Raw genomic sequence first — 26,705 nt, forward strand, 5'->3', positions numbered from 1 at the left:
AAATCCATAAATTTATCGTATTTCAATTGTATATCCCTTTCCTGGTATACCACGGACCAGTCAATTTCATTAAAGAACTCCCTTATATGGTTATAATTTGCCCTAGTATAATTTAATTTTTCCTCCCTGTGTTCCACAATCTTATTCGTGCTTAATTCTGTATCCAGCTCAAAGCTTAGGACATCATGATCGCTTTTCCCCAAGGGACATTCATGTTCAATTTCCTCTTTTAGAGAGATGCCCTGTGTGTGTGTGTGTGTGTGTGTGTGTGTGTGTGTGTGATTCATTCACTGTTTGATCTGCTGCAGTCTCTGACGAGATAGCCAGACGTTACCTACAGAGCACTGGTGACATTTGCCTCCTTGACCAAAAGGCATTTTGGTGGTAATTCAGCCACTCACTCAGTCTCATGTCAACAGTGGAGGAGGGTGTACGTCAGCTGCATTACTTCCTCTTTCACTCTGCTTGCAAAGGCATTCCTTGCAACAATGACCCCTCTTTTTCTTCTTTTCCTCAATTTTGTGGAAGCAGATGCCACAATGGTCCATAAGGGACCTCTTGAACTATGTTGACAGTGAGGGCATCCATAAATGCAGTGTACATACTTCCCTCCAGCTGCTCACAGGTGACTGAGAAGCATGGGGAATCTCCTGCCTGTATGCCAAGATTGGAAGCTCACCACCCATTTCCAACACAGCACTACAGTTATTCCCCAGCGAAAAAGTCTGAGTGTGGACAGGCCTTTAAAGGGAAGTAGATGGGATATCATAATGGACTGTGAGATTTAATGGCAAAATTTGTAGATGCAGAAAAGGAAGCACCAAAATTGTTACCACACTTTCATCTGTGAACTGGCAACAACCTCGATCAACTTCTACTGTGTGTGTATTGTGTGTATTTACCTACTTGTATATTACAGGATTCAAGCGGGGCTCATAGTGACCTGTCTCCATATCTATATTTATTCAACTTTTCTTTAAATTTGTGCACACTTTCTGCTGCTACAATCTCTTCTTTCAGTCTGTTCCGAATATCCACCATCCTGTGTGAAAAACTAAACTTTTTAATGTTTCTTGAACACTGACTTTTTTTTATCTTCTTGGAGTATCCTCTTATTTGCCTACCTCCATCCTTCGTCAGTGATACCTGGTCTTGTCTATCGATCTTTGCCATATGGTTTACTAACTTATACATTGTTATTAGATCTTCTTTTTCTCATCTGGCTTTCAAATATGGTAGTTCCATTTTCTTCAGTCTTTCTTCATAGGGAAAATCTTCTATTTCTGGCACCATCTTTATAGCGGTCCTTTTAATTCTTTCTATTCTCTTGATGTGTTTCTGCTTGTATGGTAACCACATCACTGCTGCATATTCTAGTCTAGATCTTATCATAGTGGTTATGATTTTTTTCATCATACTCTTGTTCATGTAATGAAATGTCATCGTGATGTTAGTTGTCCTGTATATTGAAGTAAATAACCTATTTATGTGTCTTTCTGGAGTCAGGATATCTTGTATAATCACTCCCAAGTGTTTTTCTTCACTACTTTTCATTATAATCTCTTCTCCCATTTTGTATTCCCACAAAGGCCTTCTATAACTTTTACTCATTTCCAATACATGGCATTTCCTGGTATTAAATTCTAATCTCCACTCCTGGCTCAAATTCCAGATCTTGTTAATATTTTTTTGCAATTCTATACTGTCTTCGATGTTCCTTACTACTCTCAAAAGTTTTGCATCATCCACAAACAAATTTATGTAACTACTCAGACCCTCTTGCATATTGTTGATATATACTTGGAACATAATTGGTGCCAGCATTGAACCCTGTGGTATGCCACTAGTTACTTGGCTCCAACTAGATCGGGTGTCTCTTATCATTGTCCTCATTTCCCTGTTAGGTAGTCTATCATCCATTCTAAGATTTATTTCCCCGATGTGTTCCATTTTCCACAGGAGTCTTCTATGTGGTACTATATTGAAGGCCTTTTTAAAGTCCAAATGCACTGTGTCAACCCATCCAACTCTCCCTTGTACTTCATCTATTACTCTTGTATAAAAGCTTTGTAAATTTGTTATGTATGATCTTTCTTTTCTGACACCGAATTGTGAGTTTTTATTATTTCATTTTCCTCTAGATATTCTAAACATTTTTCTTTAATTACAATTTCACAGATCTTTCCCACAATACTAGTCAGTTACATTGGTCTATAATTTAGGGGCTCAGTCTTTTTCCTCCTTTACATATTGGGACTATATTTGCTCTTTTTCCACTCCTTTGGTACCTTCCCTTCCATCAAAGAGCTGTTGATCACATTTTAGATTGGTTCCACCAGTTCTTCTCTATATTCCCTGAGTGTCCATCCTGACACTCCATCTGACCCAACTGCCTTCCTCATATCCACCCCTTCAAGCAGTTTACTGATTTTTTTGTGTATGGACCACAATGTTTCTTAATCGTTTTTGTGTTGTTTGTTTGGTTCTATGAAGCTCTCATTCATAAGTTCACTCATTTCTTCTGTTGTTTCATGTCTTATTTCCCTTAATTAATTTAATGATGGTCTCTCTGTCATTTTTCCATTTATATACTCATAAAAGAGCTCGGGTTCCTTTTCACATCTCTTCACTACATCCTTTTAAAAATTTGTCTCCTCTTCCCTTCTTATCCTAATGTATTCATTTGTTCTGTGTGGATAACTATTTTCCAGTATCCTACACACACTGCCTTTTCCTGATCTTATTTGCATGTCCTCTTGTCCTTCCAGCTTCCTCTGCCACCAGCATCAGGTCTTGCTTGTCTATCTTTCCAATGCCTTTAACTATTTTATACATTGTTATTAGGTACCCTCTTTCAGCCTTTAACTATTTTATACATTGTTATTAGGTACTCTCTTTCACTTCAATCTTGTAAGGTTGGCAGTCCCATTTCCTTCATCTTTTCGTCATATGTTAGGCCCTTTATTTCTGGCACCATCTTTGTAGCTATCCCCTGGATCCTTTTTCAAGCTTGGAAACCACACTACTGCTGCATATTCCAATTGTGGACATATTTTGTTGTTGCATTAGACATATCAAAAGCTTTTGATAGAATCTAGCACAAAACTTTGATTTCAAAACTGTCCTCCAATGGTTTCTGTCCTTCTCTCTGTAACTTTGTCTCAAGTTTCCTTTCTGACCTTTCTATTGCTGCTGTGGTAAATAGCCACTGTTCCTCTCCTAAATCTATTAATAGTGGTGTTCCTCAGGGTTCTGTCCTATCACCTTTCTTTCTATGATTAATTAATGACCTTCCTTCTTAACCAAACTTCTTGTCCTATCCACCCCTACACTGATGATACCACACTACATCTTTCCTTGTCCTTTCACAGATGACTAACCCTTTAGGAAGTCAACAGATCATATAGGGACACCACAGAATGCCTGATTTCTGATCTTTCTAAAACTTCTGATTAGGGCAGAGAAAACTTAGTAGTGTTCAATGCCTCAAAAACTCAGTTCCTTCATCTATCAACTCTTGCCCCTCCAACTGTTAACTCTGTACAAGGGCTTTATATATCCTTTTATGGAGTACTCTTTGCATGTTTGGGGGGTTCCACTCACACAATTTTATTAGATAGGGTAGAATCAAAAACTTTTCATCTCATCAACTCCCCTCCTCTGACTGACTGTCTTCAGCCTCTTTCTCACCACCAGAATGCAACTCCCCTCCTCTGACTGACTGTCTTCAGCCTCTTCCTCACCACCAAAATGTTGCAGCTCTTTCAATCTTTTATCACTATTTTCATGCAAACTCCTCTACTTATCTTGCTAACTGCATGCCTCCCATCCTCCTGCAGCCTCATTGCACAAGGGTTTCTTTTTCCTCTGATCCCTATTCTGTCTAACTCTCTAACACAAGAGTTAACCAGTACTCTCAATCATTCATACCTTTCACTGGTAAACTCTAGAACTCCCTGCTTGCTTCTGTATTTCCATCTTCCTACGACTTGACTTCTTTTAAGAGGGAGGTTTCAAGACATAGTTCCTATTTCTTGGTTAATTCCTTTAAAATCATTAAACTTTTCCAATCTAGTCACTTCCTCCACCTCTTGTTCTAACTCCTGTGTGCTGTCCTGAAAAAATTTTATAACACTCTTAGCCAGTTCTCTCTCTTCTCTCTATCATGAAATTGTTAGGGTTTCTTTTTTCTTTCATCCCAAAAATTAGGATACATTTCCTCTGTGTCTCTCACCAAATTTTCTTTCTCCTTAATTACTTGTGCTACTGTGTCTTTTGTCTTTCCTTGTATTTGCCTCTTGACTACCTCTAAAAATTTGACTTTTTCTTTTTCCTGATCTTTCCTCCAGGTATTTCTTAATTCCTCCAATTTTATCTAACCTTGATCTGGTTTTGCTGGTTTTGTCTGACCATGCAGACCCCTCGGGTGCCAAGGCACCAGAGGGGCATGCCTACCCATGTGATGGATGCAGGGGAAAGCCTGTAAGATCCCTTTGTTCTGAGAGGGATGGGAGGATCCCTTTGCCTTATTTTCAACTTTGGGGGTGCCGGTGTGGTTGCAACCATTCCTGGGGTAAACCTTTGGAAGGTTCTAGGTGTGGGCTCCTGTAATGTCCTGAGCCTCTCAGAGGATCAACGATTGTCTCATCTATCAGATGAGCTCAGTAGGCTGAGAGTGGTGGGACTCTCTGAGACAAGGAGGCCTGGCAGTGGCGAGGCCAGTAGCAAAGGTTTTACTTCCTATTGGTCTGGCATGAGCAATGGTCACCATGTCAAGGGGGTAGCCATAGGCATCTCCAGCAGACTGCAGCTGTCCACTGTAGAGGTTACTCTGGTTGATGAGCATATAATGCTGAAGCATAGTCTAGGCTTCATGTTTGTTGTTGCAGTATAAGCTCCAACCGAGATGTGTGAAATTGAAGAGGAGATGTTCTATGCCAAACTTGACCTGTACTGGACGTGTCGCTGTCGTTATGTACTTATTGTCTTGGGTGACTTTAATGCTGTCACTGGCACTGAGAGAGCCAGTGTGTTGGTCCCCATTGCTCTGGTACCACGAACAACAACATCTCTTTCCTTCTGAATCTTTCAAGATCCAGAGGGTTGAGAATAGCAGGTTATTGGCATCAGAGGCCAGTGCTACACTGCTGGACTTGCTATAGCAATGCTGGATGGGTAACAAAGGATCATATCCTTGTTTGTACTCATTGGAGGATCCTCCAGAACTGCAGAATTTTTCAGAGTGCCAAGTTCTTTGCAACTAATTACAGGGTTGTTACTACATTCAAGCTTCATGTCAAGTCCTGAAAGCCTCCAAAATGTGATGCACTGTGTTTCATCTTAAGAAACTGAAGGACTTGACATGTGCCCAGGAGAATGCAGTGAGTCTCCAATCGGTTTGGAGTGCTCGACACCCTTGAAGACTCAGTAGAGCTATGGGATACCTTCAAACGTGAGACTCTTGAGGCTACCAAAGGAACGTGTTGGAGAGTGCCCAAGGTCATGGAGTGATTTTGCCTTGGTAGAGACATTGGACAGTATTGAGGAGAGTTGTGATACCAGACTTGCTCTGTCACGTAGGACTAGAGCTCTCTTGAGAAGAGACAAGGAGAGGTATGTCAGGGGTCTCGCTGAGGATGTAGAATGTCCTTTAAATGCTAATGACCTCTGACCTGCCTATCGAGCCCTGAAGAAACTCCACTCCAAGTCTACATCTCAGGCGAGTGCTATCCGAACAGTAGATGGTCACCTCTTATCTGAAGCAGATGGGCATATGGCTTGTACCAGGTAAGGTGCTTGCCCATTTGCTGTTGATGCATATCCGCAGTCACCTGCTGAAACACTAGAGACCTGAACAGTCTGGGTTCAAGTCCGGTAAGTCAACAACTGACCGGATCCTAGTGCTTCGCATACTGGTGGAGAGCCAACATGAGTTTCAACAAGGGATGCTTACATCCTATGTTGATCTCAAGAAGGCATTTGATTCAGTGCATCAAGAGACACTCTGGGATCTTGTGTCTCTGTGGGATTCCTGCAAGGATTATTGGTCTATTAACTGGCCTCTACTCCGGGAGTGTGAGTGCTGTGAAGTGTGGAGAGGGTGTGTCCAGTTTCTTTCATGTGAATATGGGAGTAAGGCAGGGATGTGTGCTTGCTCTATCACTTTTCAACACTTGCATGGACTGGGTACTAGGCAGAGTTGTAAACCAAAGTTATTGTGGAGCATCTGTTGGCAATACTGAGATTACAGATCTTGTTTTAGCCGATGATGCAGTAATCTTTGCAGAGTCATTGGAAGTTCTGGTAATGGCTCTAGAGGCACTACACGAGGAGAAGCCCTTGGGGCTCCAGGTTGCCCAAGACCAAGGTTAAAGTGTTTGGAGGCTTACTGGATGAAACAGTACAGTCCAACCATGCGTGTGGCAGAGACATTGAGATCTTGGAAACCTTCACATACCTTGGCAGTGTATTGCAGAACAATGATGGGTTGAGCCAGGAAGTTGTACGGCAGATTGGCCTGGCCCATGGCGTTATGGACTCGTTCAACACGAGTATTTGGCACTGTCCATACCTGTGCAGACGGACTTGAAGATTTGGATCTTCAAGTCGCTGGTGATCCCTTTCTTACTCTACGGTTGTGGGGAATGGATGCTGAACACTGATCTGAAGAGGCGAATTGATGTCTTTGGTACTAGATGCCTTCGCAGGATCATGGGATACTGCTCTAATGACTTTGTGTCAAATCAGCAATTGCTCCGTAAGAGTGATTCAAGGCTGATTACCAGCATAGTCCATCAACACCAACTGCGACTACATGGGCATATGTGGCATGCTACCTGGAAACTGATCCTACATATTGGGTTGTCTCCGAAAGGGATAACCCAGCATGGAGGAGGCCAAGGGGACATCCACAGAACTCATGGCTGCAGCAAGTCAATGCCTCTTGCTGGGAGTTACTTGGCATGGGAAGGGAGCCTGCATGAAGACTCACGAGGCATGACCACCTGGAGTGGTGCCATTAGGTAGGCGAGGTGACATGTCCCCTGGTGTATGCCCCCCATGATTGATTGATTAATTCCACTTTCAACATTGCCTGACCCATCCTGAATATTCTCTTGTAGGTTTTTCAATGATTCCTCATATTCGCTGCATGAAGCCATTAATAAACCATTTTGTTTCTTTAACTCCTCCATCTCTTCTTTCATCACTTGGTTTACTTTTCTTTCTCACATTTTTCTATTCTCTCCTTTAGGTCAATGTTTTCTTTTATTAATCTGTCTTGTTTTTCCAGAATACTTGATAGTACTTCCTTCATGTATCTCATCTCCCTCTCCATGTTCACCAGCCTTCTCATGTTATCTTTTTCCACCCTAAACCAGAAAACTTCTTGTCAAGTGTGTGTGTGTGTATTTCACCTAATTGTATTTACCTAGTTGTGTTTTTCAGGAAAAGAGCTATGCTCATGCTATCCTGTCTCCATATCTATAGTCATCCAGTTTAGCTTTAAAGTCATGAATATTTCTTGCTTGAACCACTGTTTCATCCAAATTGTTCCATATTTCTATTTTTCTGTTTGGGAAACTTTATTTCTTAATGTCTCTTCTACATGCAATCTTTTTCAATTTCATGCCATGTCCCCTTGTACTTCTTCAGTCCCACACCAATAAGTCTTCCTTGTCAATTGTGTCCATCCCCTTCCATGCCCTGTATATAGGAAGTAGGTCTCCCCTTTCCTCTGTTGGAATGTTGGAAGTTTTAATTATTTTTGTATGATTTACTCTTATTTAAAGTTCAACAAGCTACTAATTTCACATATTTACTTATTTCTTTAAAGTTATTACTGGGACAGCCACACATTTACAGTGGAGTTTTATGTGAATTACTGATCTTCAATAGATTCAAACAAAGAAGCAGAATTTAAAGCATAAATGTAACATTATATTGAGGAAAAAAAAAAAAAAAAAAAAAAAAAAATCTATAAAATTCTAACAAGTTTATTATGTGAGGTAAATTCATAGTGGGAATACAGGAATCCACAAGACTCCAACAGACTGTTTTAAAATGGGAAGCTAAGTTAATTAGAACAACAACAAAAGTAACCACCGATAAGGGCATGATTTAATCAGTTTATAAATTTAATTGTTTTAGTATCATGGCTTGATAGCTTACATTTAGTGATCCAAGGTCAGGTCAATGCTCTATCAGATCAATCTTAAACACAGGCAGTCTATGTTGAAGAACAGCTGATGCATGATGCAGGGAATCAATTTGTAAGGTAACATATATAAATGGACACCTATTCAAACACAGTTGGCAAACCATCAAAATTCACCATTACTTTTCGGGAGTGTAACTCCATGCTTACAAATCTATGTATCCCCATGTTTACTGCATATTGTAAAATAGTGTTCTTGAAAAGATAATCAATATTCAAATGAAGGTACTAAATGTCTGCATCTATCTGTTATTACAGCCTTTCCTCCTTAACTACTACTAAACCATTAGAATTGAAAGAACAAATTTGGAGCTCAGGCAGAAAACAATGTCTCCTTCTCCGATATATGTATTGAAAGAAAACTCTGGAATTTATAAGAATGAAAATGTCTCAGTTTACCTTCATTGGTAATGAAACCATTATTAAGTAACAAAAGCTCATACACGTGTTTGTTGGTGTATGCAAAAAGCCAAAAGTTAAAGGTGATTGTAATCAAAAGTAAGGTGATGGTGAATGAAAGTATAAGTGAAATGGATGGTTTTGAGGGCTTTATGTACAATGAGTAAAACCTCAATGATCAAAAGAAGTGATATCAAGTTGAATGGTGAATAATTAGAAGAGGAATATACATTTTAGTATCTCAAGTATGAAAAGTGAGACATGAGTAATGTAAGAGAGAAAAGTGGCTGAAATTTTAAGAGTACACACATAATTCCTAACATTTACAAATGAAAACAAAGAGTTATAGTAACATATGCTCACAAAAGCTTTACATTAAAGAATCTGATAGACTGAGCCAGTTTCATCAAGTTTTCATGCCTATTGCAATGGCCATAAACTCATGAGAGCTTCCAATTTAAGAAAATATCTGAGGTGTTAACATCTGCAACAGGTTAAAGAAATACCAAGATGGTTGGCTGAGATGAGATGGAATACCAATGTGAGAGATAACAAAATAGCAGAACTGAACGATATATTGATTATTTAATAATAAGATAATCAATAAATGGTGTAATTAATTCATGTCAAGATTAGTTTTCAAGCAAGAAATTACTGTCATGTGTAAATTTTTCAGCATCAGTTTTTTTTTAAATGATAAGGTATATGAAATTGAGTAGGTCAACCTTCTGCTCTTAAGAAAGATATTAGAAAGGCAGACACACTAAAAACTGACTATGGAAAGCAAACAGCACTAACTGCCATTCTATGAATCCGAGCAGATTATATTTCTTGATCAATAGAGAGAGAGAGAGAGAGAAAAAAAAAATAAATAAAAAAAATATATATAATAATAATAAAAATAAATAAATAAACAAATCACTCACGTTATTTACCTTTACCTATGTGAGACTCTTTCTTTTCAGATTTCAACAACGGATAATTGCTCTGTATTTCCACATATTGGTACACTCATTCGTCAAAATACAGATTCTGATATAGGTAAAAAAGGTGTATGCAAATTAATAAGAATTTCAATAATGGTTCAGTAGTTATAAAGACTAACAATAAAACTGCTGTTGTACAATTTCATACTTATTTTCAGAGAATTTTGTAAAAATCCAATCAAATTTGTAAATCCAACCAACCTATAAGTGCTATTTGGTTGCCACAAATATTAATAATAATTCAAATATGGAAAAGTCATTAATACATACATTTATACACAAACATTCACATCCCTGAGGTAATGGCAAACAAATGTGCCCCACATCACATTTGACTTGCACCCTATACCTAGGTTGAAAAATTTGATTTCTTTTTCCACACTACAAATAGTAGGTATTTATCTTTCATATACACTGAGATATAAATTAGTTTATAAGCTAAGAAAGGATGTTCCTTGCTATTTAGGGATGAAAAGTGAGATCACATGGTAAATGAGGGAGAAAGATGAATCATCTTAAAGTCCCTTTTGAATTCCTACTGAATAAACAAATGAATTTTTTCACATGTAAATGAAATGATCTAAAAATAACCTGTATATGTTGACATGTAAAGATTTGTGGAAACCTCTGAATAGGTTGCATGGAATGGTGTACCAAGTAGTGGAAGGTCACTTGGAGAATGGACATAGTGAAAAAAAAAAAAAAAAAAAAAAAAAAAAAAATGTGAGTAGATGACAATGGGAACATTCCAAGTGTGGGAAAAAAAATAAATAAAATAAAATAAAAAAATAGATGGAATGATAGTACATTTACATAAACTACTAGTAAGTAGTATATGAAATTTAAAACCAATAATAAGAAGACGGTCTGGCGGTGATGATAAAAGAACGAAAGAGGGTGAGTACAAAATATGGATGACTTGCTCTTTAAGCAGTAAAAAGAAAATAAAAATATATATATATATATATATATATATATATATATATATATATATATATATATATATATATATATATATATATATATATATATATATATATAGAGAGAGAGAGAGAGAGAGAGAAATATAAATGTATATATTTATAAAAAATTTCTCTCTCTCTCTCTCTCTCTCTCTCTCTCTCTCTCTCTCTCTCTCTCTCTCTCTCTCTCTCTATATATATATATATATATATATATATATATATATATATATATATATATACACACACACACACACACACTTTTCACTACATGGATAAATATATAATGAAGAAACTGATATCCACTGTGATCAGGCCCAGACTGGAGTATGCAGGTGTGGTGTGATTCCCATACAAAAAGAAATGTTCGGAAATTGGAGAGACTGCAAAGGATGGCAATGAGGATGGTAGCAGAGCTAAGAGGGATGACATATGAGGAGAGACTGAGGACCTAGGATCTACCAAAACTAGAGCAGAGAAGAGAGAGGGGGAACCTAATACATGTCTACAAACTAATGAATGGAATGGATGTAGGGTAATAGATAACAAGGAGCTGTTACTATGAGATGAAGTCACCAGTAGAAGCATAAGATGTCATAGTAAAAAGTTTAAGATGGGAAGATGCTTCAAGGACGTGAAAAAATTCAGCTTTTCACAAAGAAGTATAGCGGCATGGATTAGCCTGAGTGAAGGAGTAGTGTCAGCAAGGAGTGTGCACAGCTTTAAAGAAAAGTTGAAAAAATGTAGATATGGAGACGGGGCCACACGAGCATAATGTCCAGGCCTTGTAAAACTACAACTAGGTAACACACACACACACACACACACACACACACACACACACACACACACACACACACATGACCTATCGCCAGAGAGACACATAAACAAAATAATTGGAGAAGTATTGAACTTATTGAGGAACATAAGAGTGGAGTTCGTATATTTAGATGAAGAAATGATGAAGAAAATAATTACTGCAATGATAAGACCAAGGCTTGAATATGCAACAATACAGTGGGCTCCGAACTTAAAGAAACACATAAGGAAACTAGAGAAAGTACAGAGGGCTGCAACAAAAATGGTGCCTGACTTAAGAGATTTGACTTATGAAGACAGACTGAACAGAATGCAACTTCCGACCCTGGAAAACAGAAGAGAAAGGGGAGACCTGATAGCAATATACAGAGTGATGATTGGCATGGAAAAATGGATAGGGAAGATCTGTGTATGTGGAATGAAAGAATGTCGAGAGGGCATGGGAAAAACTAAAATGGCCACTTATAGGAGAGATGTGAAAAAATATAGCTTCCCTCATAGAAGGGTGGAAGCATGGAATAGTTTAGACGTGGAAGTGGTCAACGCAAGGAATATTCATGATTTTAAGAAAAAGCTGGACATTAGTAGATATGGAGACGGGACAGTACGAGCATAGCTCTTTTCCCGTATGTTACAATTAGGTAAATACAATTAGGTAAATACACACACACACACACCATAACTTTAAGGAAAAATTGGATAAATGGAGACATGACATTATGAGCCCCACTTGAACCCTGTACAATATAACTAGGTAAACTAGATACACACACACACACACACACACACACACACAAACCGCGTAGTGTAGTGGTTAGCACGCTCGACTCACATTCGAGAGGCCCGGATTCGAGTCCCAGTAAGTGGCGAGGCAAATGGGCAAGCCTCTTAATGTGTGGCCCCTGTTCACCTAGCAGTAAATAGGTACGGGATGTAACTCGAGGGGTTGTGGCCTCACTTTCCCGGTGTGTGTTGTGTGTTGATGTGGTCTCAGTCTTTCCCGAAGATCGGTCTATGAGCTCTGAGCTCGCTCCGTAATGGGGAAGACTGGCTGGGTGACCAGCAGACGACCGAGGTGAATCACACACACACACACACACACACACACACACACACACACGTAGTGTAGTGGTTAGCACACTTGACTCACACTCGAGGAGGTCCGGGTTCGAATCCTGGAGGCGGCGAGGCAAATGGGCAAGCCTTTTAATGTGTAGCCCCTGTTCACCTAGCTGTAAATAGGTACGGGATGTAACTCGAGGGGTTGTGACCTCGCTTTTTTGGTGTGTGGAGTGTGTTGTGGTCTCAGTCCTACCCGAAGATCGGTCTATGAGCTCTGAGCTCGCTCCGTAATGGGGAAGACTGGCTGAGTGACCAGCAGACGACCGAGGTGAAAGACACATACACAGAATCATACTTGGCCCTGCCTACACTGACTACAACTAGGTAAATAAACACACACACACACACACACACACACAAAGTAAGATTGGATAAGTGTAGATATGGAGACGGGGCCATAAAAGCATAAAGCCTAGGCCCTGTAAAACTACAACTAGGTAAATACACACACACACACACACACACACACACACACACACACACACACACACACACACACACACAGAATCATACTTGGCCCTGCCTACACTGACTATGATCATGCCCTATCTACCCTCAATCTCCCCACACTGGCAACCAGACACCAAGCGGCCATCGTCAAGATGGGTAGAGGCCTGCTGCGCCACTCATGGCTATGGCATCTCCTCCCCCCTGAAGCACCCCAGCCAATCCATACCACACGATACACAAACGTGGTCATGCCACTCAAGGCCCCAAGAACTGACCGTTAACATCATAGTGCTATCCCCTCCATTGTGCGAGCCATAAATAGCTAAATTAGGTCCTCATCTTGAATCTCCCTCAATCCCCATATGTACACCTTCATGTAATGCTATCCCCCCCATGGTGCAAACCATAAACAACCATAAACAGCTAAGTTAAGGTTCTAATCTTAGGTCTCCCTCAATCCCCATATGTACATTTTCAGTATGTATGTACTGCAATTACTAATAAACCATATTATTATTATATTATTATTATTATTATTACACACACATCACATAGTGTACTGGTTAACAAGCTCGGCTCACAACTGAGAGGGTCTGGGTTTGAGTCCCGGAAAGCAGCGAGGCAAATGGGCAAGCCTCTTAATGTGTAGCTCCTGTTCAGCTAGCAGTAAATAGGTACAGGATGTAACTTGAGGGGTTGTGGCCTCGCTCTCCCGGTGTGTGGAGTGTGTTGTGGTCTCAGTCCTACCCGAAGATCAGTCTATGAGCTCTGAGCTCGCTCCGTAATGGGAAAGGCTGGCTGGGTGACCAGCAGACGACTGTAGTGAATTACACACACACACACACACACACACACACACACACACACACACACACACACACACACACACCAAATTCAAAATATGTTGATGAGGCCCAGGGAGCAAAGCCGAAAGTGGCCAGTCAAAGCATGAGTCCAGCTTCAACAGGGGCAACATTGCAAGGTAGATTGGTAATGTTGGAGAAGAGATTTGAGGAGTTAGTGAAGGAATTAAAAGTTCAGAGGAGTGAGGAGGAGCAGGATAGAGAATTCCGCAAGGCTTTGAAGGAAAGAGTTAAGAGACTGGAGGAAAATGAAAAACGATTGGTGGATGAGAATGCGCACTTGAGAGTGGAGGTTGAAAAATACAAGAGAGAAAGAGGAGAAAATGGATAGAGTAGTAAAGGAGAAAGATGACTTTAAGGAAATGATTAGTGAGCAGAATGAAAGGCTTGAAAGGGAATGGGAACTGAAGAAAACACAATGGACTGAGTCAAGGGAAGCAGAGATGGTTGGATTACAAGAAATAATTAAAGATCAGTTGAAGGAAGACAAAAAAGAAAGGTCCAAGGAACTGGTTAATGTAATGAAGAATAAGGAAACATTGATAAGGAAATAGCAGAAAAGAAGAAGAGTGTGTTAATATTTGGGATGAAAGAACAAAATATAACATATAAGCCTAAGAGAATTAAGGAAGAATTAAAACGGTAAGAGATCTGTTCAAAAATCTAAATGATGATGAAAAAAAAGACCTACAAGAAGAAGTGGAAGAGATCCATAGACTGGGTCCGTATAAGGAGGAGTGAGCAGACCGATTAAAGTAGTACTGAAGTCACAACAATCTGGAGGATATCCTATATAGAACATCAAAGTTAAGAGAGATAGAAGGTTGTAAAGAGGTGTTTGTGAGAAAGAATAGAAATGAGGAAGAGAGAAGATATAAGGAATTGGTGGAAGAGGCGAGAAGGAAAAATGATGAGCAGTCTGAGGAGGAAAGAGAAAAGTTTTTTTGGAGAGTTATAGGAGAGAGTCAGAAAGTGGTATGTGGAAAGAAGGAATACGGAGGAACCCCTAGAGGGAGCAGTGAGTGGACCGTAATGTATACTAATATAGATGGGATACTGTCAAGTAGATTGGAATTGCAAGACTATATGATAGTGGAGAAGCCTGATATAGTGTGTTTGACTGAGACAAAATTGCATGAAAAAACAAAGATAAATTTGGATAATAAATATAACATATGGAAGAAAGAAATAAATGTCGATAAGGTTTGGTATGGGAAGAACAATGCAGAAGTGATAAGCATAAGGATAAAAAGTGATGGAAAAGAATTAATAATCATGGTGACCTATGTACCTCCTAAAACAAATTCTTGGACATTAAGGGAATACGACAATATGATCAAGGATACTTTACAGAGTTTGGAAAGTGTATTATCTGGAAAAAGAAAGGTGATACTAGTAGGAGATTTTAATTGTAAGGAGGTGGATTGGGAAAATCTAGTAAGTGGTGTTGGAGAGGAAGCATGGGAGAGAGATTTCTTAATCTAATGATGGAAAATATGATGGAACAGAGGGTGAAGGAAAATACTAGATATAGAGGAGATGATGAACCGGCTAGACTGGATTTGGTGTTAACAAGAGAAGTGTACCTATGTGGAGATATACAATACAAGTGTCCTTTGGGAAAGAGTGATCATGTGGTTATGGAAATGCAGATAGCAACAACACAGCGAAGGAAGGACGAGACATACAGGAGTGGTAGATTGAATTATAGAAAGATGGACACAGAAAGTTTGAAAAATTATTTCAGAAAATTAGATTGGGAGGAGATGTTACAAATCAGAGAAGTGCAAAAGAAATATGAGATTTTTATGAAATATTATAAAGAAGGAGTTATGAAATTTGTACCAAAGTATAAACCGAGAGAGGAAGGAAGAAAGGATTGGTTTAATGCAACTTGTGTTAAGGCTAAGGAAAAGAGAGATGTGGCTTGGAAAAGATGGAAAAGAGCAGGAATATACTAAATAAGGAGAATTATAGAGTGGCAGAAATGAGTATGTGAGGGTAAGGAGGAGGAAGAAAGAAAATTTGAAAAGATATTGTAGACAAGAGTAAGGAACATCCAAAATTGTTTTACAGGTTCATAAATGGTAAACTTAAAAGAGAGAGTCCATTGAAAGATTAAAAGGAGAGCAAGGGATAGTAGATGACCCTAAGAATATAGTGGAATTGCTAAATAATAGGTTTCAGCAAGTATTTACTGAAGAAACAATGTTTGTAAAGCCACAGAATGTACAAGGAAATGTGCACATGGATGACATTAAGATACCTAAAAAGGAGTTATATAAAATGTTGGAGGAACTTAAAGATGATAAAGCGATGGGACCAGATGAAGTTTCAGGAAAATTATTGAAGGAGTGTAGAGAAGAATTGATTGATCCATTATATGATATTATAAGGTGTTCATTAGAAACAGGGAAGTACCAGTAGAGTGGAAGAGAGCTGAAGTGGTGCCCATTTATAAGGGAGGCAGTAAGGAAGAGCCTCTTAACTATAGACCTGTGTCTCTAACAAGTGTGGTCGGTAAGATTTGTGAGAGGGTGATAAAGAAATATTGGATACGGTTCCTGGAGGATCATAAGTTATTATCGGATCATCAATTTGGCTTCAGGAAAGGGAGGTCATGTGTAACAAATCTACTGAGCTTTTATTCAAGAGTGGTTGACAAAATACAAGAGAGAGGGATGGATGGACTGTGTATATTTGGATTTAAAGAAAGCTTTTGACAAGGTACCTCACAAGAGACTGTTATGGAAAGTAGAGATTTATGGAGGACTGAAAGGAAAAGTGTTAAAGTGGATGGAAAACTACTTGAGATGGAGGGAGATGAGAACGGTAATAAGGGATGCAAAGTCGGACTGGTTGGTGGTGGAGAGTGGAGTCCCACAAGGCTCAGTGCTGGCACCAATACTTTTCCTTGTATATATTAATGACATGCCAGAGGAGTAAACAGTTATATTAATTTGTTTGCGGATGATGCGAAGTTGTGTAGGTGTGTGAAGAGTGAAGAAGATTGTGAAATTTTACAGGCAGACCTGGATAAGATTTGGGAGTGGAGCAAGAGGTGGCAAATGGAATTTAATCTGAGCAAAAGTCATGTGATGGAGATGGGAAGAGTGGAAGACGGCCAAGAGGGTCATATAAGATGGGTGAAGAAGTAGTGTTGAAAAAGGTGGAAAAGGAAAAGGATTTGGGAGTGATAATACAAGACCATGGGCAGTTTGAGGCTCATATTGATAAGATGTTTGGAGAAACGTATAATTTGATAAAAATATTGGATTAGCCTTCCATTATATGGATAAAGATATGATGAAGAAATTAATTAGTATGGTAATTAGACCAAGATTGGAATATGCTGGAGTGGTTTGGTCCCCTTATAAAAGAAGCATATAAGGAAGTTGGAGAGATTGCAGAGAATGGCAACAAAATGGTTCCGGAATTGGCAGAAATGACCTATGAGGAGAGATTAAAAGAAATGAATTTGCCTACCTTGGAACAAAGAAGAGAAAGAGGAGATTTAATACAGGTTTATAAACTGTTGAATGGACTGGATGAAGTGGATAATGAGCAAATGATGTTGAGAGAGGAAAACTTAAATAGAACTACAAAGATGTTGAGATAGTAAATAGATAGCCAAGGGAATATGCTTGAAGGATGTGAAGAAATATAGTTTCTCACAAAGATGTGTGGAGGTGTGGAATGGTTTGAGTGAGGAGGTGGTGTCAGCAAGGAGTGTGCATAGTTTTAAAGGAAAGTTGGATGTGTGTAGATATGGAGACGGGGCCACACGAGTATGATACCCAGGCCCTGTAAAATTACAACTAGGTGAAAACTAGGTGAATACACATACACACACCCAACCCAATCTTTAAGTAAAAACACTCATTTTTCTAGAATGGACATGAGATGAAGGTGTGAGCAAGGAACATACATTAGTTTACGAATGAATTGGACAAAAATTAATATAGTTACAAGCTAACACATTTGGTTTCAACTACTTTACTATCATTAGAATATAATTTGATCATCACACACACACACACACACACACACACACACACACACACAGACAGACAACATGAGCATAGCTCTAAAACACAACTAGGTAAATAGACACACACACACACACACACACACACACACACACACACACACACAAATAAATTCACAAGAGAACGTGAAGAAAGGGAAATGGCCAAAACGGTTATCAAAAGGGTACAAGACAGCACACAAGAATTTGACCAGGAGGTGGAGGAAGTGGTTAGGTTGGGAAGGTACACTGAAGGGGGTAAGAGACCAATGAAGGTGAAAATGAGATCTCAAGTGGCTGTAGAAGAAATAATGGCTAGAAAAGGGAAGTTAGCCAATGATGTCGGTCATCAGGAAATATGGATAAAAAAAGATATGAACTTAGAGGAAAGAGAAAAAGAGAAAGTGCTAAGAAGTGAGGCTAAGGAAAAAAAATAGATAGAGAAGAAGAATTTTTACTGGAGGGTTCTGGATATGAGACTAAAGAAGTGGTACTTAGGAAAAAAGAGGAGGTCGTGGAGGAGGCAATAAATTAAGAGTGACTTATACTATCATAGATGGTTTGTTATCAAGTATATTGGAAGTTCAGGATTATTTGAAAGAGAAAAAAGCCAGATGTAATGTGTATTGTTGAAACAAAACTGAAGAATGAGATACATGTCAACTTTAAAGAGGAAGGATATAATATCTGGAGAAGGGACAGGAAGGATAAACGGGGAGGAGGAGTGCTAATAGTGGTTCGTGATAACATTTGTGTGGAGGATGTGCAATATGGAGAGGACAAAGTGGAAGCATTGGGAGTAACAATCAGAACAGAAGATTTGAAGAAGAGAAAAATTGTAGTTACATATGTTCCATCAAAGACTAATACATGGGGATCAGAAGAGCATAAAGATATGCAAAGAGAGGAGATAAAGTGCCTAGATAACATGATAAGAAGAGATAGAAGAATACTCTTAGTTGGAGACTTTAACAGTAAAATAATAAACTGGAGAGAGATGGAAGTAATGGACAATGCTGGGCAGTGGAGTGAGAAAGTGTTACAGATGTCTATGGTTAATACAATGGACCAGTGGGTAGAAGAGTCAACAAGATACAGGGGGGAAGAGGAACCATTGTTACTTGACCTAGTCTTCACAAAAAAACTGGAGTCCCCTCCAATCATACAATACCTTAGTCCAATGGGGAAAAGTGATCATGTGACATTAGAGATGCAAATGCAGGAGGAAGATGAGATAAGATACAGAGAGGACCATAAAGGAGAGAGATTAAATTATGCAAGAGCAGATTTTGAAAAACTAAGGAGTTATTTCGCTGATATTGAGTGGAGTAATATTATGTGCAGGAAGACTGTACAAGAGAAATATGACATATTCTTACAGGAATACAATGAAGGAGTAAAAAAGTTTGTTCCTGTTTATAGAGTTCAGAAAAAAGTACATGCATGGTACAATGCTAGATGCTTACAAGCAAAAAAGGCAAAGAATAAAAGCATGGAAGAAACTTTTAAAGCAGGGAAATTACAAAGATACTAGAAATGAATATATTAGAGTAAGGAGAGAGGGAGAAAGAAAGTTTGAGAAGGATATAGTGGATAAAAAAAAACAAGGATGAACCCAAACTTTTCTACAAGTTTATAAACGGCAAAACAAAGAATAAGGAAACAATTGAAAAAATAATTAAAGAAGGAAAGACATACCAAACAGAAAAAAAAATGTGTGAAATAATGAATGAGAGCTTCAAAACAGTATTCACTGAAGATGACTTCACAGAACCTAATAGGACATTGAATTGCCTAGGATTACAGGAAATTACAGTTCATAAAGAGGATACTGGAAGATTACTGGACAAGTTGGAAGTCAGAAAAGCAATGGGGCCAGATGGTGTATCAGGCTGGATGTTAAAAGAATGTAAAGTGCAATTACTGGAGCCAATTTGGGAAATAATTAAAAGTTCAATAAATGAAGGGAAAGTTCCACTAGAGTGGAAGAGAACCAATGTAGTACCGATATTTAAAGGAGGAAAGGCAACAGAAACACTAAACTACAGAGTCACTTACAAGCGTCGTAGGGAAGTTATGTGAAATAATTATCAAAGAAAAATGGGTTAAATTTCTAGAAGAAGAGCAAGTCATATCGAACAGACAATTTGGGTTCATGACAGGGCGGTCAGGTGTATCAAACTTATTAAGCTTCTACTCCAGGGTTATTGCAGGACTTGAAAACAGAGATGGATGGGTAGACACAGTATACCTGGACATTAAAAAGGCATTTAATAAAGTCCCTCATGGAAGACTTCTTTGGAAACTAGAGAACATAGGAGGAATGCGTGGAACCTTGCTCAAATGGACAAGAGATTATTTGAAGGATAGAGAAATGAGAGCTGTAATCAGAGATACATACTCATCTTGGAGTAAAGTAACTAGTGGGGTGCCACAAGGATCAGTGTTAGCCCCAATTATGTTTCAAGTTTATGTAAACGACATTCACATTGGGGTAAACAGCTATATGAATTTATTTGCTGATGATGCAAAGTTGCTAAAAGTTATCAAAACCAGAGAGGACTGTATACTGCTACAGGAAGATTTAAATAAGATCTATGAATGGAGCAAGAAGTGGAAATTGGAGTTTAATGCCAAGAAATGTCACATAATGGAACTAGGAAAGAGTTAGAGAAAAACCAGTATGGAACTATCTGATGGGAGAGGAGGAAATAACAAAGACTAAAGAGGAAAAAGATCTTGGAGTGATCACACAAGAAAATCTGAGTCTAGATAAACACATAAACAAGATATCTGGACTATCATATAGGATGTTGACTAATATAAGAGTGGCATTTTATTACATGGATAAAGATATGATGAAAAAAATCATCACAAGCATGATACACCCAAGGCTGGAATATGCAGCAGTGGTATGGTCTCCGAGTTCTAAAAAAGATATAACAAAACTGGAAAGGATACAGAAGATTGCTACAAAGACCTCACATATGAAGAACGACTGAAGGAAATGGGACTGCCAACCTTACAAGATAGAAGAGAACGCGGCGACCTAATAACAATGTATAAGATAGTAAATGATATTGAAAAGATAGACAAAGAAGACCTGGTGCTGTTGATGGAAGAGGATGAAAGGACAAGAGGACATGAAAAGAAGATCAGGATGAGGCAGTGTGTGAAGGATGTTGGAAAATACAGCTTTCCACACAGAACGGTGGAAAAATGGAATGCATTGGATAATGGAATTGTTGCGGCACATAGTGTGCATAACTTTAAAGAAAAATTTGATAAATGGAGATATGGAGACAGGACACTATGAGCCCCACTTGAACCCTGTACAATACAACTAGGTAAATACACACACATACACACACACACACACACACACACACACAACAAAAAGAAAGGTTAAAAGGAGAGAATGGGATAGTGGAAGACCCAAAAAGTATGGCAGAACTATTAAATAATAAATTCCAGGAGGTCTTTACCAAGGAATCCAAATTTGAAAGGCCACAGGGTAATAGAGAGAGAGTCTATACGAAAGAGATTAAAGTAACCAAGCTTGAAATAAAAGAGTTAATGAAGGAACTGGATGAAGAGAAGGCAATGGGACCGGATGAAGTCTCAGGCAGAATACTGAAAGAATGTAGGGAAGAATAGAAAATGGAACAGTACCAGTTGAATGGAAAAGAGCTGAGGTGGTTCCCATATATAAGAGCAGAAGAAAGAACCTTTAAATTACAGACTGGTATCACTAACTAGTGTAATATGCAAGATGTGTGAAAGAATAATAAAGAAACAATGGATCGAGTTCCTTGAAGACAACAAATTAATATCAAATAGCCAATTTGGTTTTAGAAAAAGACGGTCGTGTGTAACTAATTTATTGAGTTTCTATTCTAGAATAGTTGATAGAGTACAAGAGAGAGAGGGATGGGTTGACTGTATTTATTTGGATTTAAAAAAGGCATTTGACAAAGTGCCACATGCAAGATTACTATGGAAGTTAGAGGAGAAGGGTGGCTTGAAAGGAAGCACATTGAGATGGATGGAAAATTATTTGAGGGGAGAGAAATAAGGACGATAGTTAAAGATATGAAGTCCATGTGGAGAGCAGTAGAAAGCGGAGTGCCACAGGGGTCGTCAGTATTGCACCAATACTTTTCCTCATTTATATTAACGAAATGCCAGGAGTGAACAGCTACTTAAATCTGTTTGCAGATGATACAAAACTGTGCAGAGTTATAAAGCAAAAGGAGGATTGTGAAATACTGCAAGAAGACCTAAATAAGATCTGGGAATGGAGTAAGAAGTGGGAAATAGAATTTAATATGAACAAAAGCCATGTCATGGAAATGGGAAAGAGTGAAAGATGACCCGTGGGAATCTATAAGATGGGAGATGGAGTAGAACTAGAGAAAGTAAAAGAGGAAAAGGACTTAGGAGTGACGATGGAAGAAAACAATCAACCAGTAAGCCATATTGTTAGAAATTTTAGAGAAACATATAATTTGCTAAGGAATATTGGAGTAGCATTTCACTACATGGACAAAGAAATGATGAAGAAATTGATAAGTACTATAATAAGACCCATATTGGAATATGCAGGAGTAGTGTGGACCCCTCATAAAAAGAAACACATAAGAAAGTTGGAGAGACTACAAAAAATGGCTACAAGAATGGTTCCAGAATTTGAAGGGATGACATATGAGGAGAGACTAAAGGCTATGGATCTGCCAACCCTGCAACAAAGAAGAGAAAGAGGAGATCTGATACAAGTTTATAAATTGATCAACAGAATGGACCAAGTGGATAATGAAATACTGATCCTGAGAGAAGAATATGACATCGAAGCACAAGATCGCATAGTAAAAAGCTGAGAAAAGGAAGATGTCTGAGAGATGTTAAAAAATATAGTTTCCTGCAAAGATGTATTGAGACGTGGAACAGTTTAAATGAAGAAGTAGTGTCTGCAACGAGTGTGGATACTTTTAAAGTAAGATTGGATAAGTGTAGATATGGAGACGGGGCCACACGAGCATAAAGCCTAGGCCCTGTAAAACTACAACTAGGTAAATACACACACACACACACACACACACACACACACACACACACACACACACACACACACACACACACACACAGGACAATATGAGCATAGCTCTTTTCCTGTAAAACACAACTAGGTAAATACACCCACAAACACACACTTCTTGGTAAAGACAAAAAACAGACATATCTGCCAATTCTGATGCTGCATTAATAATGGAGAATCCCTAGAAGCCTTTCTAATATCTCTGTGAACAACTCCACAGAACATTCATTCCACATAAAAAAGCTTTTCAAGTAACAAAGCTACATACACTATGTATGTTACTGTATACAGTATACATGCAAAATGCAGCGTTAAGTGCTTTAAGAAGCACACTTACAATGCCATCAATAAATCCCATAGTGGTCCCACCCTCACACACACACGAAGTTACTCTAGTTTGTAAACAATGCCACAAAAATCATCAACGTTACCATTATCAAAGTAAAATTTGTGGAACTCCAGGCCCTCCACTAAATTGCCTAACGCCTCAGGTTCGAAGGAGGTCAGGTGAGTGTCGCATATTTTGCTGGAAGAAAAATGAGACAAAATGAACAAGGCTGACCACATTATAAATCAGGTGGCAGCAGGTAGGCTGGCTCAACAATTACCTGCGTGTACATCAAAACCACTGACTGTTCCCTGATAAAGCTTACTGTGAAAGAGAAAAAGGAGTAGACATATGTTAATTCATGAATATGCAAGTCCTCCATCATGAAAGAATGAAACTGAGCAAGAGGAATACTGAACTATAACCAAATAAATAAACTAATAAACAAATAAACAATAAAGAAATAAGTAAAAAAAATTCCAAGTAAAACTTACCACTGGACTGAAATGTTACATTGAATTTATTTGTTACTGGTATAGGACAAGCTGATGCAATTTCATAAAATCAAAAACTACATTTGTTGAGATTTAGTACACTCTTATAATTGTCATCCAGATTAAAAAAAAGATATCTTAATATATGAAAATTATATTATCATACTTGATAATTCTGTAACTAGAGAGCTAATTTTCAATGAAAAATTTATGTAGTAGCATCATCAAGGTAATGTAACCATGGAAAAAAAAAAAAAAAAAAAAAATCACTTTCTGGCTATACTCACGTGTATCCTTCAAAGTCTCCACTGTTTATACAGTCAATGAGCTGCTCAGTGGCCTTAATGATCTCTTGCTTGCGGGCTGAAATGGAGAACCAATTAAGACACTTGAGTAATGAGTCAGCCTGCATCTGTACATTGTCAATATCAATTTTCAAAGAAAAGATAAAAAAATTATGCTGTGCAAAGTTTATACAAAAACTGTTATGACATTCCACAATAAAAATAACTCATATATAAGTTATAGAAGGTTTTACATTAGTATGCTGTCACAAACACATTTAAACACTTTTATGCTTCAATAAAAGACCACTTCAAAACATATTGAATCATTATCAGTCATGCATTATTCATGCTTAGCAAACATCTAAGGGGATATATTTTAATCAATAAATTATCAAATAAATGAATAATTATTTCAAGATTTACAGGGGATGTCCAAAATTTGTGTATAATGAAGACTGGGAAGCTATACATTTCACACATTAGAGGAAGGAGGTATTAATTAGCTAATTTAGAAAATGTGTAGTCTTATGAGTGCTGGTTGGTGTCCACTGACATGTGGCTGTGTCCAGATGTCTAATTACTGTAAATATGAAGAATCTAAGACATCCTTTGGTGTCAAAGAAGGATTGTAGTTTTACACAGTAATCTTGTATTCTGAGGCTCAATAAACTACATCTAGAGTAATTATTCACTGATCCTAATGAATGTAGTTGAGCTGTTCCCTTTCTACATAAGCTGTATTTTATTGCTAAAGTAATTATAGTGACCTATTTACTGAGGCCAGTCTTTTGTGTCATATAAAGTGATCATAATTAAACTGCTAGTGACACTGGCAGAAGGTGATAGGGGAACACTGATACTCACGGTCCAAAACATTGTTGTTCCTATTGGCTGAAATAGGCAGAGACATTAATATAAGTAAAGAAACATTATATAGATAACAATAATATCTCCCAAATAACTTCGTATTTTCTGGCAGTGTTGCTGTCAAACTGGCAAGCATATACACAAAATTATACATAACATTACATTTTCATTTAAACTGTCCTCAGAAGTAATGAACACTATACTCCACGATCCAAACCCATTTCATTATTCATGAAAAAATCATGTAAACCATACAGTATTTCATTAAAGTATTGGTAACAAAATTTTCTGCATTTCTTGTGTATACCATAATTCAAACTTGCTCAACATGCTAGGTGTAATAAATTCCTACCTGACAATATACACAGGTGCAGATGCTTCATACAATGTTTTGCTACTAGTTTTACACTGGACTTCTAATTCTAGCATGCAAAATGCAAAGTTACATGTAATCTTATATCTTCATAGGTAACACATAGGCTGCTCCCACTATGAGGCACCTAGCATTTGCGTCTAAAAATATTAAAATGTCTTACAGAGCATTACGATTAGTTACACTTCCACTGAGCAACACTGTACAAGCTTTTCATAACTAATGAATATTTTCACTTTGCATAATGCATAATAAAAGGAACAAAGAAAATGCAGTCATTATATGTTGACATGTTCCATATCTTGAATGTAAGCCCAACACTCAGGGCTGGGAGGTAGCATTTTCTTTGCTACCTACATAAATAATCCTATGCTACAAGTTCATCTAGTCTCTCCAAGCAGAGCTAGGATCAGACTTCCATGAACATAACACTAGCACGTAGCTGCATGCGGAGTAAACATTGAACATCCAACAAAACCTCACTAGCCAGCATTGGATAGCAAGTAGCAGGTACATCTCTACATTCCTGTGTTCCAACCTCAGTGTGTATATTTATCTAAACTCTGAGTTTCAAATGTCCGATGACACAATATTTAAAGTGGTATGTGTTTTAACATCAGCAGCATAACATGAATGCTGGATGTACCATGACGGCCGGTGGTACAACATCTAAGATGCCAATAAGAGACCCGTGCACTGCTCAACCTCAACAGAGGACCCAATAGGACAGTCTCAGTGTAGTTCACACTGATAACCAAGAAAGAATGAATCAAGATCATCTCCTGACTGCACATCTGAGCACATCAGAGGCGAACATATAACAAAGGAATGGGAAGGCCACAAAGAAGCTGATCTTGCCCAGTTGAAAAATCAGGATCAGCAACTAACAAATACCCATTAGGGAAATAATGTTCACTAATCAAGCTAGAGTAAAAGGAGTAATGTGTATGTAGAGAGGCCAACAATAAGGAATCAAATGAAAAAGAGAATATAGAATTTACTATGCTGAGCTTCTGCTATAGATTTCCTAAATACTAAGAAGAATTCTTCCATGATAATCTCAAATGCTTGTGAGCGTTGGATTTTTGTATTCATGCTTAGCATATATAATTTGTACTTTATAATACAAGACAGTTATGAAAAAATAGAAAATGAATAGAAACTGTAAATAATGAAGAAAACACTTTTACATTACAGTGATAACAAAGGCCTTAGGGCTGCACCTTCATGAGGCTACTGTGGATAAAGAAACAGGGTAGCAAGTGAATAAGGGCAGCCTCCTTGGCTATACTTGGCTAGACAAAGATGGCATGTGGGTGGGTACAGAAGAATGCATCAATAAGGCTAGTGAGCTGAGGATGATGCAGCTTGGTGGGTGTGCAGAGAGGAGGAAGGCTCTCTCCTGCAGGCTCGCGACT

General features: G+C 38.2%; 1 protein-coding gene across 35 annotated transcripts in view; it reads right to left on the bottom strand.

The window, feature by feature from the left end:
• The window catches only part of LOC123499829 (calcium/calmodulin-dependent protein kinase type II delta chain-like), a 253,152-nt gene that overhangs the window by 13,150 nt on the left and 213,297 nt on the right, over positions 1 to 26,705 (bottom strand). For 24 of the 35 annotated variants that reach the window (XM_045248330.1, XM_045248336.1, XM_045248344.1 and 21 more), the window contains 3 exons: positions 24,912 to 24,938; positions 24,048 to 24,123; positions 23,370 to 23,464 (listed from right to left, as the gene is read on the bottom strand). In XM_045248330.1, the coding sequence (XP_045104265.1) occupies positions 23,370 to 23,464; positions 24,048 to 24,123; positions 24,912 to 24,938 (198 nt within the window). The remainder of the gene's footprint in view (positions 1 to 23,369; positions 23,465 to 24,047; positions 24,124 to 24,911; positions 24,939 to 26,705) is intronic. The other 11 variants (XM_045248348.1, XM_045248360.1, XM_045248359.1 and 8 more) reach the window with 1 other exon arrangement.

This window comes from Portunus trituberculatus, chromosome 50 (genome assembly GCF_017591435.1).
Source record: "Portunus trituberculatus isolate SZX2019 chromosome 50, ASM1759143v1, whole genome shotgun sequence".
NCBI classification, from domain to species: domain Eukaryota; kingdom Metazoa; phylum Arthropoda; class Malacostraca; order Decapoda; family Portunidae; genus Portunus; species Portunus trituberculatus.